The sequence below is a fragment of the Dermacentor andersoni genome, chromosome 7, assembly GCF_023375885.2.
Source record: "Dermacentor andersoni chromosome 7, qqDerAnde1_hic_scaffold, whole genome shotgun sequence".
Lineage (NCBI taxonomy): Eukaryota > Metazoa > Arthropoda > Arachnida > Ixodida > Ixodidae > Dermacentor > Dermacentor andersoni.
In genome coordinates this window covers 50,048,630-50,070,418 of record NC_092820.1, presented here as the reverse complement: position 1 = coordinate 50,070,418, position 21,789 = coordinate 50,048,630, and the positions used below count along the sequence as shown (strand labels likewise).

Here is a 21,789-nt window from a genome sequence, read left to right as displayed (position 1 = left end):
TGTATAACAGCTGGTACATTTAGTCAGGACGTATGTTCGTAGGGGTGTTCTGCTGTTAGCGAAAAAGCAAACGTAAAAAAAAAAATTCTGGCTATCCCGTAATCGAGAGTAATTGTAAGCATGACCTGGCCACCGGCAACGCAGATTGGTTGGGGGTGATACTAGCCAGAAATTTAAAATTGGTGTAGTCCATTTTCGCGACGGCACACACCACCACGCCATACTGTACACGGGTCCATATGGACGCTGTCCAGCTAAAAAAGAAAACGGGCTGAAGGTGAGACGACAGGCAGCGAAAGGCGCCAGGGAGACCGAGCGCACTGCCCAGCTAGAAGAAGAAAAGTACCCGAAGGAGGCGCCACGCTTGCTGGCGTATTCTCTCGAGGCGACGCAAAACCGACGGCGCGGAATCACGCACCGCTGGCGTTCAACAGAGCACAGACGACGCTGTCTAAGCGCCAAAGATGACAACCAAGTGCATGGTGCCCTGTATCTGCCTTTTGGACGTCATGATAGGAAAGACTAATAAAATATCATCGTTCTAGAAGTTTCAGCCTGAGTGACAGTGTGAACAAACATTACTAAGGACTCGAATGCAATATTATAATAAGTTGCGTAGCCAAAAACTAGCCTATATAAGGCGGTTAGGAGCCGCCTTATATATATATATATATATATATATATATATATATATATATATATATATATATATGTATATATATATAGTTGGGGGCCCTATACCAATTTCTTTAAGTTTTGACTGGTATGATCTCGTTTTGTTCTCGCAAATTGCCCGGATGTTCTTGTTTGAGTCTCTGGATAACGGCTCTGACTGTTGGCTCAAGGTAACTGGAAAGTCGCCGACAATGGGAGCTAAAGGCATTTCATGCTCAAAGACATGCGCTTTCTAAATAATTGATATTGCCGCTATCCCTCCATTTAGAGCGTCTGCTCTATAATTCCAAAGTGGTATGTAGGTGAACGCTAAACGGGCGAAGGCTCCTGCATGCTTTAAAATGGAACCTGAGGAAGAACAAATACTGTAAGTACATTCTGGTAGCGAACTAAGCTTTCCATTATTTATTTTCATTGGCTCGAGAAATGAACTCTTCTTTATTACTGGTTCAACTTATTCCAAACTTTTCTTACTTGAATTTTCTGCTGAAACCACTCTTTCATAACGTCAATGCGAGGATGTGAGCTTATAACTATTTTCTCGTATTCGGGTTGTTTTCGCTCAGCAGATGCTGTCTAAGCTCACTGCCTTACCTCTGCGATGTTTAGAATGCAGTGTATTCTTTTTATTGATCAACAACAACAACACTCCACTTCGTAATTACCAGACAGCGCTGTCACAGAAGTCTCACTCCGCGTGTGTGACAGTGCAGTCGTTTTTGATTTGCGACGATCTGTTTGTGATAAATACTGTATTATTCAAACTACAACTTTTTACTATCAAGCTACGTGAAATCGCTGACTATTTATCCTCCTTTGTACTTACAATATGCGATACAGTATGCATTGGCGAGCGCTAGCGGTTGTGAGCGCTAGTCGCCGCTGTTTGTTACTTCGCTCGTTGGCTGATAAATAGGGGCTGAATGCACAAACTATTCGTTTGGAAGTGCTTTTGCCATTGCTTTACGGGTTTACCCCCATATATGTGCAGCACGATGATTGGCTTGAATTTTAGCATAAGGGCTTTTGTTATTACGGGCCTATCTTCCAGTCTGTCACGTTATATTTTGCGGCATCCATGTATGCGACTATATATTACATCGACTTCTATGGCGCCTCTTTTTTGATATGTGACGCAAGATGTTTCTGTCGCGAATGTAAGCACAAGCAGGTGCCCTTAGAGCCTCAGTAGCGTTTCATGCTATGGATGAAACAGAGAACGGCTGCGCAGACGATGCGATAATTACTGCCATACAGTGCAAGTGGTAAACAACTAAGACCATTGCTGGGCCTCCATTCTTTCACTTTAGCGGATTTTCTGGCCTTCGAAGCATGTTCTTGTGATAAGAGAGGACATCCTTAATTGGCAGAAGCGTCATCTACTACTAAAGGTCGACTTTATATTCCTCTTCATTCCAGTTCCAAATATTAAACATGTATCTAGCGCTCGTAGGTTGCAAAATTCATGCTGTCTTGATCACTAAGCATGTTTAGTTCTTGATAGTGCGAACGAATGAAGCTCAGCTTCCGCATGGTTCATTACGGAGACAAATGGCACTCTAGATGAAGGCAACGAAGAGAAAAAGCATACAGAATCGATATAAACCATCTTCCGAAGGCTGTCGACAGTAGTGCGTTTAGCATGCAAAAAAATTTGGCGAAACAAGCTGCTGCCGCAGTCGTAACGCGTTATATATGATGGGGGTACAGCACCGGGATTCCTGTGTCACGGTTCCCTATGAATAATATGAAATCTAGTGGGGCCGCCGTGAAGCTGTGCCTCGCCTTCAAACGGAATGACGCGCCAGTGCATGCGAAGGTTTGGCAACAAGCCATGCGGCAGTAGAGCTCCTTTATCGCGCTCCTTTCTTGACATGTCGCGCCATGTAATGGCGTTGCCCAGAAGCCCGCGCATGACCTCTGGGACGAAACGTGTGGCGTGCCGGCGCGTGCGAACACTTAAAATGGGTACTTACCTGGCCCAAAACCTAGTGTCACTCGCTCAGCGACCCAAGTTGGTTAGAGCTTTATTAATGAGGGCCACATACTGAAATGTATTCAAGAAGCAATTCGATAAAGCATTGGCGTGAAACACGTTGATTGAAAGGCGGCACACATCCAGTGCATTTTCACGCAGCTTGCTAAGGCTTCAAGCGGTGGCCATTAAGCAACGCGTGCGACACTGGTTCAATTCGGCCGAGCATCGGATAAATTTAAAGAATCCTCTTTTGTCGTTGTACACGGGCACATTCTCAGTGGCGCGTATCTATTTACCCAAGTTCGGGTCAAAGAAATTCACTGAAGTGTGATATATAACCAGGGCCACATGTGAAGTAACGCAATCTGCAGCGACCCATGTCGGCCTCACAGACGTTCTTTGAAAAGCGGCATACAGGACGCCAGAATGCCACATGCCCAGTGACCCGAATTGGTCTAGCCGTTGCCGTCAAACCCTATTCCACCAGCACCGCATTCCGATGCGCTACCCTGTAGACCATACGCTACCCGATGACGCGCGCAGGCGGGAAAGTTGCTAGAGAGATAGATATGTAGATAGTCAGCCCAAGAAGAGCGTGCCAGGTACCATATTATTGCTAATAACATAAGCACTCCGGTGCTTTTAGGCGGACTGCAAGCTTCAATCGGCGGTTTATTCATTACCAAGTTTATCTCTAGGTTCCACGAAGTGTTCTTTGGCTATTTCACTTGAACACATTCGCCATTTATACATCTCTGAAATGAAAGAAAAAGGCGGATTCTGAAATAAATAAACACTCTGAAATTCACGATGTGCTCTGACATTTTTATGTGTTTTACAGCATTGAAATGACAAAGATTTTTCATTCATTCATAAAACAGAACAGTAAGCGAGAATATTGCTTTACAAGATACCGTCCAGACGAGAGACAGGCATAAAAAAGTCACTCCCCTTGCCCGTTTTCTTCCATGAACGTCTCGTTTACCTTTAACATGCAATTCTTTCATGCGCAACATGCACCTTGCGGCATTAGCTCCCGTTAATTCACCGAGTGTCTTGGTTTGAGTTGCTCCGTAATTACTTTGTTTTCCTTTCTTTTTTATGCTATTGTGCCTCCTGCATCCAAGAGCGGCTGCCTATCGAAGGCCACTGATAACAGCCCGTATACTTACTAATTATACTGAACAAATAGTGAGAACAGAGCGAGTTGAAATATGTTCATGGTCTGGCGGTGCATCAATTAGGCAAAGACGAAAACGCAGGGCACCTGTGTTCGTCTGTTCTTTTTTGTATTCGTCCTGTTACATTGCCAGGAGCACACTGCTTGCATTGTACTCTTGCCCTCTCTGTAACATACCGCAGTAGTTCGAGTTGTGTGGCACAGAAATATGTATTGTGGCCTGTAATGTCATTGATAGAGTTCTCGCAGGGGCCACGATATTGCAGTGAGAAACGCTATCGAGTATTGTGCTGAACTATAGTGTCCAGATGCATCGTTGCTTAGGAAATTTCTAAATTACGAAAGTGTGCCAGGCTGCAAGTGGAACAAGTGCTCAACAAAAATAACCTAGGAAATTCGAAGGTGTAACATTTCAAGAAAGCAATTTCTATATCATCTTTTTGGTCCACATAGGCTAATGTCCCTACTTGTCATACGAACAACTCTCAATATGACTGGACCATTGGTATGTAATAAACCCGACGAGAAAATTTACTTATATTTAAAGTAAGCATTTGCGTAATTTTCATGAAGGTAATTTATTTTCTGCCACATCCCTTTAGACATGTACAGAAATATAAAGTTTGCGGAATAACTGCTTGTGCTACTTCATTAAGTATACAAATTGAAACTTTCTGTATGTTGCCTGAAAAATACTGCGCACAGTTCAAATTGGTACCCTTACCCTGTCCACGAAACCAGTGACATCTTTGCCGCACTGTAGGCCATCAGGTGCGACCATCTTGTTAAGAGGCCCAAAGCCTCTGCAGCAGAAGACGAAGCAAAACTTTTCCTGTCGCAGAAATTTTAAGAATGTCAGGAAAGTTAGCCTATGTCGTTTAGTAAGGAGAGGTTTAAGTAAATTGCAACGAGCCCCATGCTATGCGTGCAGGGTCTTTCAGAGAATACGTTGAAGATTCCTTAACCATACGCAAGGTGGGATAATAAGCGTGTTGTTCTGGTGTTCCTATAGAAAACGAAACACACACTTTAATGTGACACCATGCAGGAATAAAAAAGAATACTTATTTTTCAGAGGATTTCGAACAGGAAGAGCGAGAAGAACGGTGGTGCCTCGATTAACCGTGTTATTTAGGAAGATCATAACCAGTTGCACAACCGCAAAGAGCTTTGGCTGCTGGTTTATGCAGCGTAATGAATTCCGCCAAACTTCCTCCGAAACTGAAATTCAGCTGCGGAAGAGCCAAACTATCGGGTCCACAATAGACGTCCGTGAACAAAGTGCCTATGTGGGCCGAAATGATAAGCGAGCGGAAAGCAAGCGCTACTAAAGACTTGCGATCTCAGTCGCTTTACGCTCGCCTGCCAATCCGGTTACATCAGGTCACCCATGAACGTTTGCCAATGGCATGGAAGTCGCGCTTTTCCAAAGCTCAGTGTAGGCCTTTTGTGTGATTTCGACCAAAATTCGATAGGCTGCAGGAATTTACAGCTTCATATCTAAATCTCAATCAGCAGTGATCAGGTTTTTATCGTGATATTTGCCAGTGTACCATTGAAATGCTTGAGGTAAAACGTCCGTGCATGTCTGTCTAAATCAGATAATATTCTCGTTCTGCTCTATTGCTACAGCATGCCACTGCTCTTTAAAAAAATCGACCCCTTACAAGTGAAATCCAAAAAAACGTTTACTTACCGGATAAGTTAGGCCAGTTAGGGTGCCCATTCCCAATTTCTGAAGGCACAAAAGAGAAACAATCGATATTGCAACCGTAATACCTGCAGAAATTTGCATTACATTGACTACGAAAATAAAGGCGCCTTTTACGGTGCCGTAGCAAGTAGGCCACAAGGAAACTAAATCAAATACGAAAAAACTGTATTTTTGACCAAAACAAAAATGTAACTGAAACGTTATTGATTATTTTGTTTTGGAGCAAAGCGGAAATATCTTATATCGTTTTTCGATTTAAAGGGAAAATCAGGCTCTTAAACAACTGTCGCCCGACAACGTTAACATTTGTGCTAGTCTCAGGGAAGGACAGTGCGAGCGATAACCGGTAGAGCGCTCCACTGACCTAAGCCTGCTGATTGGGGCACTAGCTTATCCGTATCGTAGCAAAAACCCAGGGCTCCGGGCCTGAAGAGCTTATCGTTTTGTTTTCTGTAGGTACAACGCTTTCTTCCCGATGTGTTATCGTTAATTTTATGTCTGTTTTATCGGAACAGCGGTCTCGCATTTCGGCGACTAGATTCGAGGACGTGCTGCTTAAAGGTCATGCCTAATGCAACGAATCTGAATTAAGAATTCTGAGATCTTGCTCAGTGCCTTTCCTGAGCAATATTTCGTAATTCAATTATTGAGTAGAAGAATGACTACCTTTGCATGGTTACTGTGCTTCGAAATTTTTTGCATGCAAACAAAAACCGTTATGAACTGCTACAGATAATATTTTTTTTTGCTGTTTCAGGAGCTTAACTGAAACTGAGCTTCTTTCTATGGAACTAAACAAAAGCCACAGCGAAATACGATTCCTTCCTATATCATGGTCGTAGCGCACCTGAAATTTGAAAAACTGTTCATAAGCTAGCAAATATTACAAACTTATGACGATTACAACGTTTACAACGCTTTCTTCCCGATGTATTACCATTCATCTTGTGCCTGTTTTATCGGAACAGCGGTCTCGCATTTCGGCTAGCAGACTCGATAACGTGCTGCTCAGAGGTCATGCCTAATGGTATAAATCTGAATTCTTAATTCTGAGATCGTGCTCACTGCCTTTCCGGAGCATTATTTCGTAATTCAATTATTTAGAACAAGGATTACTATTGTTTCGTGGTTAATATTTTCCGAAAACCTTTGCATGCAAACAAAAATTGTTATGAATCGCTAGAAATACATTTTTTTCCAGGTTCCGGAGCTGAACCAAACTTAGCTTGTTTCTATTGAACGAAACTAAAACCAAAACGAAATACATTTCGTTCCGACATCCTTGTCGTAGCCCACTTCAAATGTGAAAAACTGTTCATAAGCTTGTAAATGTTACTGAACTTTATCACGTAGCGTATAGCATCCTCTTGAAATGAAATCAAAGCGAAAGAACTAACTTCATGTGCAACTTGTAGTCTGTCGGCCTTTAACAAAATGATTGAAGCACGATAAATTTCTGAAAAATTCTAAACAGGGAGCATCTGTGGATATAATTTAGCACATCTGGACAGCCATAATTTCTAAATGGTTGCTATACTCGCAAACAACTCTCTGCGACCTTAATGAGCAAATTACGCACGTGAAGCATGCATAAGTAAGAGCGAGTCTTAAGGAATCCCCACATTTTTGTCTGTGTTATCTCAAACTGGTTAACAGAGAACTGTACCAAAAGCAACAGTGGATGTCAAATGTGACCTGTTTTTCAGATGTTCTCGTCTGCGTTTGCCAAATGATAAACCGTTGGACGTGGAAGTACGCCTGCTTATTATCTGTTCAAAGAAACTTAAACAGCTATCGAACGCTGCCGGACCGCATCGCGGGATAACACACGTGCACGAGCTCTGCTTTGGAAGATTTTCCTTCACAGGAATTAAAATAGGAAGTTACAAACACACACACACACACACAAATTCTTAAGTCTTAAAGTATAATTGAAATCACTATTTTCCTGAATATTCATACCTCATTTACATTACGCAACCATTTAAAGGGCAAAAAGATACCTAATTTTATGTTTTGGCTAGTAAATTTTTCATAAAATATTGTGAAAGCAACAATAGGTGAGTAAAGAATTGCTGTATTGAGTAAGCCTATGGAATTTATGTAGCATATTGTTGGACTTATGCAATGAACAATTAAATATAATACAACACTCTCGCGTATAGCCTGTTGAAGTACACGATGGTCTTCAGGTGTTAGCAAAAAGCGTAAGCATCGATGCGCGCTGGAAAGATGATACTCGTTCTTCCTTTATTCTGTCTCCTGCTATGCTACACCACGCGGCCTTACCGGCTCCTCCAGCATATATTGAAAAAAAAAACAGGGCACAGGCTTGATGTGAGAAGGCCGAGATCGCCTAGGATGAACGCAAATTATATATTCACAATCGCTGTGGTGTGTAGTGTATATACTCGCAAGTGACTAAGAGAACATAATAAAAAAATTGAAATGAGCTGCGGAAAACGCCAGCTACTACGTGCTGTAATACAGTTTTAACCACACAACGTGCACAGTTATAAGCGGGTGTCGACGCTGGGGAAGCTGGCTTCCGTCAGGCGGTGGTTCGAAATTCGCGTCACTAATTCGCTGCAACACTCGCTAGAGTCTCAAGTAGAAGCTAAAAAGTTTCTTGGACAATCCTTTTCTGCGGACTGTGGTGCAGATAAAAAAAAAATATCACTGGGCTAGAACTACACTTGGGGATGGTGGAGATTGCAATGGTGAACATCGATGATCTGCTGTTTCTGTATGTTCACTCGGGCAAGCTGACACGCTTCTCCCGCTCGTTGGACGAAAAGTTCGGCATTTTGGGCGAGATCGAGATAATCGATATTGTAGCGTGGCAGCATTGTTTCTCGTATAGTCTCCACTTCAGGGCTGCAAACGAAGGAAAATATGGGCGAGGCGTGTGGTTTCCTGCATAGCACTGTTATATCCAAAGGTTACCTAAGGAAGTATCTCATCCCACGTCTTGTGCTGAACGTCTAAGTAGATATACAGCATGTCAGTCATGATTTCCTTCAGTCGTTCGGACTAGCCGTTTGTCTGCGGATGATAGGCAGCTGTCTTTCGGTGGGTCGTGTAGCTGAGTTCAAAAATGTCTTCAATGAGTTGTGCTGTAAAGGCTTTGCCTTGGTCTGTGATGATGTACTACGATGGAGGCCCATGCCGCAGTTCGATGCTTCGTGTGAAAAACTCGTCAACCTCGGAAGCTGTGCCTCGAGGACGCGCCTTTGTCTGAAGATATTGCGTTAAATAGTGTGTGGCTACATTACTCACTTGTGCGCAGATGACAGTGGTAACGGGCTCTGGTAATCTCTGGCACCCTGGTCTAAAGGTTTGGCAGGTGATCAATCGAATTCAGCAATCCCGCAGCCTTCACCCCTGGCGAATTCGGGCGCTGGTACTCACGGCAGGGCTGGACGCACCGCTTAACAGACGCCGCAAGTTTCCGCCAGTAGTAGGATTTGCGGACTCGAGCAAGTGAAGCTTTAATCCCAAATGGCCAGACGGAGGCTCATCATGACTAGCGAAGAAAGCGTCTGGTTGCTGGTTGCGGAGTTCTTCTAGCAGACTCCATGCCATGAAGAAAAAAGACAATCCTTGAGCGATATGCTAGGGTATCGATCGTCTTTTTCTCCTTCTAGGGGTTCAAATATAGGTCGTACTTGGGGATGACCCTTTCGCTGCCCTCGAGGTGGTACCCATGACAAGGAAATATGGTCGCGGTGAGGGTAAGCGAGACAAACCCCTACGATGTGCCCGACCTGCACTGCTGGTAGAGGAATTAGGCGATGTCGGGACGCCTCTGAACGAACCTGGGTCGGGGCAAATCGTTAGCAAATCCCCGCAGTCCAAGTCGCAGGTAGGAGCACTGTCGATAGACATGACCAGCTTCCCCGTAGTGGTGGGCAGCCGTCGTCAATCGGGTGCTCAATAAACCTTTGATTTTCTCGTGGGTGTTCGGTAGTGTGCCTACCGGTAGTGTGCCTGTCGGTAGTGTGCCTGTCGGAGCGGCCTGCGCCGATTGCAAGGCGACTACTTAAGCAGAATAAGTAGGTGCGAAAGCTTGGGCGGGGCGCAGCAAATCTTCTGAGCACATCTTACGCCGGGACTCGCTTGGCAGATGCGGCGCTTCTCTGCTGGAAAGACATGCCCCAAGCGCGTGCTGTACTTCGTTGAGTACGACGCTGGCGAGGGAGCTGGCTGGAAAAAGCGACCTACCGTCTTGCATCTGCAGGTCATCGCGAACGAATCAGCTCAGAAAGCAAGGTGACGTCAATCCCGAAGCGTACTGGCATATCAGGAGAGGACACGGCATTAAGTTATCGGTTGTACATGTAGGGCTGCTCCTGAAGTGCCTTCTCTATAGCGGTGGCGTCGGTAAGAAACTTCGCAAAAGTCTTCGGGCGATATTGAAAAAGGCCGCCCCGAATAGTCATTTTCTTACATCTGTAACCAGATAAGCACCTTCTTCACTTCCGAGATTCTCAGATGAGCAGGCTGCAATAGACGCATCTTGTCCTCCACATGTATCGCGACCCTCTGGTTAGGCTTGTCAACGCGTGTCTGAACGGATCGTTCCGCTTATTCCCACCAATCGGAGCTGTAGTGCCCCCAGTAGCTTGAGCTGGAACTCAAGCTATGAAGACAGGGTGCATTCACGGTTCATAAATGAGGTGCGAGCACCAGTTTCCAGGCTTAAGTAGCCGCTGCTATGTTTGGTGCTGTTGCCCCACTCGTCAAATGCAGCTACGTGCTAACTAAGCCAATCAATCTTCCAAGTCTTCAAAGGTGTGGCGATGAAAAGCTGCTACCACTCGGGGGTTTAGCAGCGTAAAGTAATTCAGCGTCACCCATTCGGTAGCGGTAGCATTGATCGAAGCCATTACTTTTTCTTGAAGGTTACCAAAGTCTGGGGCGACGCCTCTGATTCGCCAGTTTGTGCGGTGAACTAGAGTCAGCTTCAATTGTGGGTTGGCGTTCTTGCTGCCCAGTGGGGACTACTCGATAAGTGTGACTTATCGAGCGCCTCCCCTAAAATTATCGTATATACCCGGTACGCTGGTCTTGATGCGTTAGTTCTTTACTGCACGTAAACATCGACACGCGGTGCTAAAATAACTTCGTTCTCCTCTTCTTCAGTGCCCCGCTGTGCCACACCATGCGGCCATGTTAAGGAAGTAATGTTTGAAAAAATAAGCAAACTGAAAAAAAAACCATTTGGAGAAAATTTGCACATTAGCTGTATATTCAAACACATTGCATGAATTCCTTTCGTCATAGTCCATTGAAAACATCTCTATGTGCGTAATTATTATGCAAAATTGCACAATTTCATTTCGAAACACTTACACGTGTACTTGTTTTCTTTCTTGGGTGATCGCATTTCGCCGGCTAACAAATGGTAAACGTTTTACGCAACGCAGGATACAAGTACTAGTCTCGAATGTTACCGATGGTTCTATCCGTCGTCTGTTGTCAACAAATATTGTGTAATGTGAATTTATGCCAGACCTGAATTGTGTAGTAACTTCTTGAAGACACGCAAGCACCAGCGATTATTTGATAGCTTGGAATAATTCATGTATTAAAGCCGACGTGTTTGACCCGCAGATGAGACCTCGAGGACCGACCACTGTGTTCACAGCTATCGTTGTGCTTTGATTCTCGCTTGCTTCCACAGGCACACGTTTGCCCAATAAAAAGTTATTTTCGTTATTAACAGTTTTGCTACTGTGTTACTGCCTCTCACTACAGCGTTACATGAGGAGGAAGTGGTTGTGCGCTAATACCGAAAACTCCCGCAACGCCGTGACCCTAGACCGAAACCTGAACCAGGGAAGATCAGAAAGTAAATATGAAGTCCATAGCCACGATGACGCAATCAGCATCGTCAGCAGTCATCGTACGTTGACAGCCCACTGAGCCACCGACTTCCTGTGGATCATAATTTGAAGACCCGGAAATCTGGCTGGATACATAAAAGCCAACCGAGGTATTCGACAACTGAAGCAGCGAGGGCTAGTGCACTAGGTTTTTTTGATAGCTCGCACCTGGTTTGAAAACAGTGATACCACCCTAGTGACGTGGGACCAATTTGTTGAGAAGTTCCTGCGGACCTTTACGAATCTTCTGTGAAAGAAAAGGGAGATGCTGGAAGCCCAAGTGCACCTTCTGAACGAAAACGTTGCTATTTACACGTAATATATGGTCCGTCTGTCCCACCATGCCGACCCGAATATGTCTGAGGAGAGGAAAGTTCGTTTCCTCGTGCACGGAATGAAGCAAGACCTATTTTCTGTACTAATTCGCAGCGATGTCGCTGCCATCGAGACGATGCTGGAAATGCGTACCGGGCAATACAATTGCCAAGTGCTTTCGACAAAAATCGAAATTCAAACACATGGCTCCGACGTTGTCAGAGAGGCCATCAGATGCGTTGTGCACGAAGAACTGTGCAGGATGTTCTTGTCTACGCAGCTTCAAGTAGCATCCATTCTTGATATCATCCGAGAGGAGATTCCGCCCTCACTTGGAGTCCCAGAATCACGGAGTTCTCAGCCGGAAGTAATTACCTACCCCGGCGTAGCAAACTGTCAGTTTACCCGCCGTGGTTTCTCAGTGGCTATGGTGTTAGGCTGCTGAGCACGAGGTCGTGGGATCGAATCCCGGTCATGGCGGCCGCATTTCGATGGGGGCGAAATGCGAAAACACCCGTCTACTTAAATTTAGGTCCATGTTAAAGAACCCTAGGTGGTCAAAATTTCCGGCGTGCCTCATAATCAGAAAGTGGTTTTGGCGCATAAAACCCTATAATTTAATTTTTTTTCAAACTGTCACTTTCTCCCTCCGCGCCCGCGCCAGGGCGTGCTAACGCGGCTGTTGTTCCGTCGTCCGCCGTTAAAGCCACCAGCTCGCCCACCGGTCACCGAGCTCAGCGGCCCAAGGAAGACAGATGTATAGCACCCTCCAGACCACCGTCCGCTCTGCTACCACTGCGGAGAAGCGTGAGATTTCTACCGCCGGCGCCCACATTATAAAATGGGACTACGGAGTTTTGCCCTAAACTTCCCGCATCCACAGTTTGGCGAACGACCTCATGATATCGCGGACTACATCGCAGCAACGCAGTGCAAACCCCGACATCCTTCGCATTTGCCGTCAGCAGGACGCTAGCTACCTGTGGTCAAAGCGCCGACCATACACAGGACCAGCCAGTGGCCGGTCCTTAAGCCCACATCAGGAAAACCAAAGTTAGCAACTGATGGATGTGCAGTTACTGTAAGTTGAAATACTAAAGACCCAACGCCGAGGATGAAGACTCTTGAAGATATATCTCAATGACGTAGGAACGACAGGTCGCCAACCCGACGAAGCCTCGAAGCCAAAGATACACCGACAAAAGAATACCAGACTACGCAATCTATCATCTATTGAAAAACGCGATGCAGCCGTGGTGCGATGCCAGGAGTCAATTGCAATGCAAGAGACAACAAAACACCGACTTCGACGAGCTTCTCAACGGTCACATCGTCACCGCCTTAGTGTACGCAGGAGCCGACTAATCCGTCGTCAGTAGAGCCTTCGCTACATGGGACGGCCCACATAGACGGACAGCGGGAGGACACCTAATAACGCCTACTGGAATTCGTACAGCAAGAGTTCCAGTGCATGATCGCACTTACACCGTGATGTCCAATATACTGCAAGAGTGTGCACGCGATGTAATTATCGGCGTGAACTTTCTCAATCAGCGCGGTTTTGTCTTTGGCCTAAAATCGAAGTCCATGATGCTGTCCACAGACCAAGCGATATTGCCGGAGAGGACTTCCCACCAGCGTGCCTAAAGTGTAATTGAAGACGAAGTCAGCATTCCGCCGCGTGCTAGCATCATGATTTCTCTTCGCGCAGAAGCAGCCGAAGAGATGGAAGCCATCTTCGAGAACGACAAGCACCTGTTACTCGGCTCTGAAATCGGCAGCGCGAATGGTAACGTTCACTTACACGGAAGAAAAGCGCGGGTAATGGTGATAAACTTCATCCACGAGCATAAATATCAACACAAGTGTACGAGCATTGCATATGTGGAGGAAGCTGCAGCTGTCAGTGATGCATTTGTCCTCTAAGATTCTGCGGAACTACAATGGCAGCGCATGTTCCTGATGAAAATTTTGATGCTAATCCAAGTCTTCCCAGGGATAAGCAAGAACAGTTCAAGGGTTTACTCCAGCAATACAAGCTTTGTTATTCGTAATCATTACGAATTCAAGAAACACCAGCCGCTAAACATCGCATGGTTACCGAAGGATGCACTCGGCCACTCCATCAGTGCCCCTCCGAGTTTGGACGCCGGAACGAGAAACCACAAAGCAGCTAAATTATCAAGCCATCAACGAGTCGTCAAGCGTGTCTTGTGGCCTTAGCGAAGAAGATCGATGCAACTCTGTGCTTCTGCGTCAATTATCGCCGCTTGAAGAAACTTACGAAGAAAGTATACCCTTTTCAACGTCTAGACGATGCATTAGACCGTTTCTGCTTTGCTAAGCGCTCTTCAACGATAGACCTTAAGAACGGTTACTGACAAATGGAAGTCGATGATAGGGATCGCGAAAAGACCTCCTTCATCATGCCGGACGGCCTCTACAAGTTCAAGATCAAGTCATTCAGACTTTGCTCCGCACCTGCAAAATTCCAACGCATGACGGATACGATCGTGGCAGGTTTAAATTGGCAGACATGTCTCACCTGCTTGAATGACGTCGTCGTCTTTGCCAGAAACATTGACGATCATATCAGGCGGCTTTGAACCATACTCGATGTAATCGAATCATCCGGGCCCACCGTGTAGCTAGAAAAATGCCTCTGCGTATAGAGAACTCATGTTCCTGGGCCGGGAGTCATTAGAAAGATCGGAGTCCGTACTGGTCCACAGAAAACAGCTGCGGAAGCGAAATTCACGCAGCCCATCCTCAAGAAAGCAGTGCGCAGATTCATTGGCCTCTTTGCCTAGAATTGGCGCTATTGTTAATGACTTTTCTCGGATCGCCGAACCATTGACCCATTTCACGTAAGCATACGTCGAGTACAAGTGGCAAGCTCCGCAACCAGAAACATTCAAATATCTAAAACGATGCCCGCAGTTGCCATCAGTAGTCAACCACTTCGACGAAAACGTTGATACGGAAGTCAATACCAACGCAAGCAGCAGAGGCCTCGGTGTGATGGAGCTACAAAAAAAAAGAAACAGGCTTGGAAAAATAATAGATTACGCTAGCCGCTCACCATCGAAAGCCGAAGCCAAATTTTCTAGGCCCAAAAAAAGCCTATCCATCATTTGAGCTACTGAAAATTTCATCATTACCTATATCGTAGGCCTTTCTAATTTATCAGCGCACATCATGTATTGTGCTGGCTGGCAAATTTAGAGGATCCTTTAGGACGCCTAGCGTGGTGCCTTAGATTGCAATAATTTAGATCACCGTTGTCTACTACTCCCGACGGAAAGACTGATGCCGATTTCTTCTCAAGCACGACCATGAATCCGCCACTGTTAGATGACAAATACGAGTACACCTTCCTGGGAAAAATATGCGCCGACTACTTCGCCGAACAGCGAGCAAACCCAAACTTAACTAATGAGTCGCCCCTACGTTCGGCCGAGTCATTTGCTGAGGCTCTACCAATGCAGCATCAGTCGCCGCGCCACTTACGCATCCGTCGCCGCGCAGCCTCGTCGTCAACCACTCGTTGCGCTACATCCACGGCCGCTACAAGCTGTTCATCGACCTGCTCCTGCCTTTGTTAATCCTTGGCGCACGCATGACAACAGGCCCACATGTTGTGCCTGCGGTATTCCCGGCCATTTTGTACGACTCTGCCGCCGCTGCATGCTCCACTCTGATAGGTTTGTGCAGTCACCTCCCTACGCCGACGTGCAGCCTTTCCACGACACTTATTTTAGTCCGCAGTCCAACAGGCCACCAGCCGAGCGCCCGGTCCTTACACGTTGTTCACCTTCCCCGCGTCGCCGCTCGTTGTCCCAATACGCCGGTGCCCTTCACACACCAAAAGGAAAACTAAGCGCCGCAGTTCAGGAGGCAGGAACTGCATCGCAATCGATCTGTACAAGTCTTCCATTGTCGCCTTCGAGCGTTGTCGACCTTGCTGTTGACGCCGTCCCTACCGTTGCGCTAACTGATACTGGAGCAGCCGTGTCTGCCCTAAACGAACGCCTCGCTCGCGCTTTACGAAAAGATAAGACGCCGCTTTGTGGGTTTTCTCTTCGCACAGCAAGCGCCCAGCCAGTTCAACCTTCAGCAGTTCAGCATATTCGTTTCCACAACTGACTTAAGGTTAGTACCGTTCGGCACTGAGCCTACGCCGTTTCGAATCTTCATTTGCCCACAACGGCCCAGAGCCAACGCTACTGCTACAAGCAGCAGTTCATCACCGTCATTCCGCCGTCACCGGTCTCATTCGCCACGACCTCGTCAGCCGTCGTTCTTATCGCCTCAGGCTACTCGCCCACCGTCCGCAATAAACCTGCGACACTCTTCCCAGGAAAGCTAACTTCTGCAGCTCCCGTAGGGGTTGCTGCATTGATGATTTGTCCTAAAAATTCACTGCTCACTTTACCGCCAGGACAAAACTTCATTGAGGTTATAGTCAACGGCGCAAACATTCCCGCATTAAACGACACTGCTGCGCAACGAGCTGTGATCAGTTTCCGATGGCGCCGCCGCCTGAACAAAGGCCTCGCACCTGCCGCATCACGAACCCTCCGGGTTGGCGATGGATTAACGCCTAACCGGCTCGGAATGAGCACTGTTCGCGTCAGCATCGCAGGGCACCTTGCCACTGTTTTTATTGCAGCTTTAGAACTGTGTGTTCACTACATTTTCCTAGGAGTGGACTTCTTATCATCTTATGCAGCCCTCTTTGACTGTGCGTCCGTCGTGATTCAAGTGCACTTGGCCAAGGGCTGCAGCATTTTACAAAAGTCGTAGCCGTAATTATGGTTCCTCGGTGACATCCACCTGCCACCGCAAGCCACCACGTAGATAAATGTGACCTCATTTGTACCTGCTACTGATGGCGTTTATATGGCGTGTTCGAGCACTCAAATAATGCTGGAAAGGAACGTCACCTTTCCGCGCACCCTACTCTCTGTTGAAGAGAGCCGTACCGCACTCCCTAATCTCAACTTCAACTACTGCGCGAAGGTTATCCAGAGTGGCTGTCATCTTCTACCGTCATATGCCTCTTGCGGATACCCCACCTATTGATAATTGTGAAATAATCGTATTAGACGCGCAAATTCGATCATTACCCCTAGGCAAGTTTGCTCAGTTAAATCCTGAACCAGACGGCCTGAGCAAGATGATCGCACCTGGCGTTCTTTCTACGTAGGCTGCTGGCATGTCACGTCTTTTTTATTTATTTATTTATTTATTTTCATTTATTTATTTATTTTTTTTATTTATTTATAAATACTGCAATATCGTACACTAACTCATCCACTGTGATCTCATACGCATACACTACGATCTCATACACGTAACAATATCTTACCCGCGTGGTACACGGAATAAGTACAGAAAAAATACAATACAATGGGGAACTGCGCTCAAGTTTCTTCACAGAAGCGCTACAAAATAAGGGTATCACGACATTTTCTTTATTTTGGTGATCATTCCTTAGGTCTGACGCCAGTGGTAACTCACCGTCTGTATACCGGAGACGATAATTCCATACGCCGATGTCCTTGCTACTTTTCACATGCCGAACGTCAAGCTATGAAGCATGAGGTAGACAAAATGCTGACTAAAGGCGTCATCGAACATTCGTCTAGTCCGTGGCGTCCCCAGTTGCTATTATTCAGAAGAAGGGCTGCAGCTGGCGCTTTTGCGTCGATTACCGACATCTTAATAGGATCACGCTTAACGACGTCTACCCGCGGCCACGTATTGATTTCGCCTTGGACTGACTGCATGGAGCCAAGTACCTCTCGTGCTTTGCCCTGAACCTTTGCTCTGAATATTCGCAGATCTCTGTAGATGACAGGAACCGCGAGAGAGCGCTTACGTAACACAGGGTAGCCCTTATCAACTCAAGGTTATGCCGTTTGGTCTTTGAGATGCCCCTTTGAGCGAATGCTGGACTCGACTTGGCTGCAATAAGTGGTGCACTTTTCTTATGGTATTTAGACTATATGAATGATTTTTGGCCCACATTTGAGAGTCGTCTTACGCGTCTTTCGTCCACTCTTGCTACGTACTAGCTTGAAACTCAACTCATCCAAGTGCCCCTCTGGCTGTCGCCAGATTGATGTTCTGTGCTACCTTGTCCGTGCCACATGAGTTCTACCCCACCCTGACAAGGTTCGCGCCATCGAGCACTTTCCTCTACCGTCATCCATAGCAGATACCATAAACTTTGTTGGGCTACACTCCAATTTCCATCGATTAGTCAGGAACGTTGCCGACACCACCAGACCGCTCACTGACGTACTCGAAAATGATGTTTTCTTCTGATGGGGCCCTGTGCATGCAGGCGCCTTCACTGCCGTCGTCCGCTTCCGAACAGCTCGCCCATTGCTTGCTCAATACGAATCATCAGGTACTTGTGAAATCCACACGGATGCCCGCGACCATAGGACAGACGCTGTTCTCCTTCAACATCAGAACAACGCATAGTGCATAATTACATATGCTAGCCGCCTTCTCCCGCCCACGCCACGGAAGTTTTGTATCATGGACGGCGAGTGCCTTGTGATGGTTCGGCCCATAGCCAAGTTCCTGCCTTAGGTTTTTGGTCACCCATTTTTCGTTATAACTGATTACCATGCCCCGTGCTGGCTATTATCGCTGAAAGACCTGACTGGATGACTGGGTTGGTGGGCGATGAAGCTACAAGAATACATTTGAAAGTTCTGTGCAAATCTCGCTGTTTACATGAGGACGCCGACTGCCTCCCCCGTACCCCAATCGACAGTCCAGACCATGATGCCGGCGACTGCGATGCTTGCGTCCTAGCCATTTTAGACTTGCGTGACATTGTAATGAACAATGTCGTGATAACTCTACGCCTCCTCGATCGCTTAGCTTATGTGCATCCTGAACCGGCTGTCAGCGCATTCCTACACCGTGACGGCATTCTGTACCAACGCAATTTTCGCCATGACGACCCCGAACTTTGGCACGTCCGCACTCGCCATCTTTTGGTAAAAGTTCTTGAGCAGCTGCGTGACGCACCCACAGCATGCCACCTCGGTGTATCACGTACGTACGATCCTGTACGACGCCACTTAACCTGGCCCGGCTTGTATCGCTCCGTGCGCCACTAAGTTGCTGCTTGTTCACTCCGTCAACGCGACAAACGACCTGCTGCATTACCCGCTGGACGGCTAAACCCCAGTGATGCCCCTTCCGAACCGTTCTTTCGCGTCGATATCGATCTCATAGGCCCTTTTCCAGCGTGTAAAATCGGCAACAAGTAGGTTGCTGTCACGACTGACGACACGATGTATTATACCATCACGCGAGCATTGCCGACAAGCTGCGCTGTCAATGTTGCATATTTCCGTCTGTATGACGTCATAGTACGGCACGATGCACCGAGGCAGCTGCTCAGTGATCGCGCGTGCACCTTCTTGTCCCGCGTTGTCGTAGATCTTTATAGTTGCTATTCTGCCGTGCTCAAACTCTCCACCGTATATCACCCGAAATCTAATGGACTAACGCAGTAGCTCAAGCGGTCGTTGACGGAGATGCTATCCATGTAACCATGAGTGGTACGACACGTTATCCTACATAACATTTGCATATAATTCCTTCCGTCAAAACATCGCTTGTTTTTCTCCATTTTATCTGCTGTTCGTCCGCCAACAAACTTTCCCTTCGATACACTCCTTCCCCTCATGACAAATATTCGAATTGAGTGTGCCCGTGACATTTTCGGCCACGCTCGTAAAACTCGCTCGATTTGCCCATTCACGGCTCACTGCGTCACAGGTTGCACCGAGGAGAAGGTACGACAGCCGCCACCTGGACGTTCTTTTCTCCCCTGAATCCACAGCTTTTATATGGACACCATGCCACCGCATAAAATTGTCTTAAAAACATTTCCCGCTCTACAGAGGGCCTTACAAGACCCTGCTTCAGCTCGGTGATGCAAATAGCGAAGTATCGCCGCTCAGCTTAGGTTCATTGTCCGCCCCTGTGCCTATTGATGTTGCCCACGTGTCTAGGCTGAAACCCTACTTCGCCGCGACTTCGCCTCCATAAACATTACCGCCGACACTACTGCGTTTCAACTGGGGTGTAATTTTCTTAGCAGTGGGGCATAATTTGCCCAGGAACAAAATCGATGATTTCGCGAGAAGAGCATTAGGCTAGTTTGGGCAGCCATCTTGTGTACGCAGTTGCTGCAAATTGTGCATACCTTATACATACGCCTACGCTTGCCTAATACTGCCATGTGGCAATATTACCTTATGTAGGCTCCTTTGAGAGTGAACTGCAGGGTTAGGAAATGCGCTGACGCGTTGCGATTGTAATAAATTGAATGTTTGCCTGCACAACGAGCGTGCTTGGTGGTGCGAAGTATTGGCCACACACATTTCCATTTTACTGCAGTTCTACAGCTTTCAGCAGAGCACAAAAAAACAGTTGATGCCTCTCTCATTATTCCAGGTCGCCCTTACAGCAGTAACATGCAGATTCCAGGAAAATATAGCGTTGGTCTGCAATTAGGCATACTAGAAAAGAAGGCAATCTATATGCACCATTAACTCCTCCATTATTTGAGCTGAACCTCGTCAGAAAACCCAACGAACGTGTGGGAAGATATTTGGTGCCTGAGTAGCTGCTCTACACATTCCTTAGAATGTTATTCTCTCTCTATCTGCTCTCTTTGCCTCTCTTCGTTCTCATACCTCTTCTCCTACTGCAGGGCAGCAAACCGGACGTGCGCGTGCTTAAACTTCCAGCCATTCTTGTCTTCTATTTTTTTCTATCTCTCTGTTCTTCTTCATTGCCAGTAGCAAGAACCTCTTTTTTTCTTCAAAGAAATCCCAATCGAGGTGAGTACGTTGAAGCTTCAATGGGGCTACAAGTATTTAACACCATAATTTGCCCTAACACAGCGACACTTCACTGTTTACATTTCAGGCATCAACAGCCGTTATGAAAAGAGTGGAGCCAGTAATATATGGCAGTATTGAGTAAGTGAATGTAATTAAAGATTTGGGGTTATTTGTTACTGGTGCTAATATAGGCAGGATTGATTTATTGAGTGTAAACAATTACTTAGACCTTGGTACCATGTGGCGTCCTGTCACATAGGACTGAGTATGGCCATTGAACGTTAGTCGGCTCAGCGTCTATGTTAGAAACGAGGAGTATAAGAAAGAATACTTTCGGTCCTAGTTTGCGTAGGACAAACAGTTAACTTACTATAACAGAATGGAAACCTGGGCTAGTTGTTTTACTTGTATCTTGAAATTCCAAATTCCAAAGCTATTGATATGATGTGTGAACACTATTAATGCATGATTATACCAAACAAAGGCAACATAATTGTTTCTGATGCGACGCCTTTTACCCTACTAATACTCTGTCATTGATCAAAAGTATTCGGGCTGGACTCACTTCGCCTGTCTTTCACGCGACATCTCAAATCCGCAAGAAGTCACCGCGACAAAGTGACGTGTACGCGTTAAAGACACTTTAATAAGCCTAACAAAACCAATTTTATTTGCTAAATAACCGGAGACTGCCGTGTTCCGAAAAGAAGAGAAAATGGCTGCCCGCCGGTAGCTCTGGCACTACCCACTCACAGCGGTCACAGAACATGGACATATTTGGGTACAATAAACATTCTTCCGTGGCGCTATAACGTTATGATGCCATTTGGGCGCGTATACGACATTACCTTGCCAACTATTCTTTGCTGAGGATCTGTTCTGGTGGCACTTTTAACGATCAGGTGCACGCCGCCGCAATTTTCGACCAGCCACCGCAAATAAGGGGAAGCGGATCAATCGCACACGCCGGCACCACCCTCTTCATCAGGTTCTGTGCTTTCACTCTGCTGGCTTCGATCCATTCAAACCCTCTCCACTTGTGCGTGCTCCTCTCATTTTGTCAGCCAATTCCATCAGAAAATCTTCTCAATCTGAAGCAGCTCCTTTCGCTTTGAAAGGAAACAAGTGACTTTCTATAAATGAGCAGTGCGTTC

At 46.4% G+C, this 21,789-nt stretch overlaps 1 protein-coding gene across 3 annotated transcripts in view; it reads right to left on the bottom strand.

Annotated features, from left to right (window-relative positions):
- Window positions 1-3,245: 3,245 nt before the first annotated feature.
- LOC126534455 (uncharacterized) overlaps window positions 3,246-21,789 on the bottom strand; it is a 74,068-nt gene continuing 55,524 nt past the window's right edge. For 2 of the 3 annotated variants that reach the window (XM_072289190.1, XM_072289191.1), the window contains 3 exons: window positions 5,530-5,568; window positions 4,558-4,665; window positions 3,246-3,408 (listed from right to left, as the gene is read on the bottom strand). In XM_072289190.1, the coding sequence (XP_072145291.1) occupies window positions 3,373-3,408; window positions 4,558-4,665; window positions 5,530-5,568 (183 nt within the window). In that variant the 3' untranslated portion in view covers window positions 3,246-3,372. The remainder of the gene's footprint in view (window positions 3,409-4,557; window positions 4,666-5,529; window positions 5,569-21,789) is intronic. The other variant, XM_072289192.1, reaches the window with a different exon arrangement.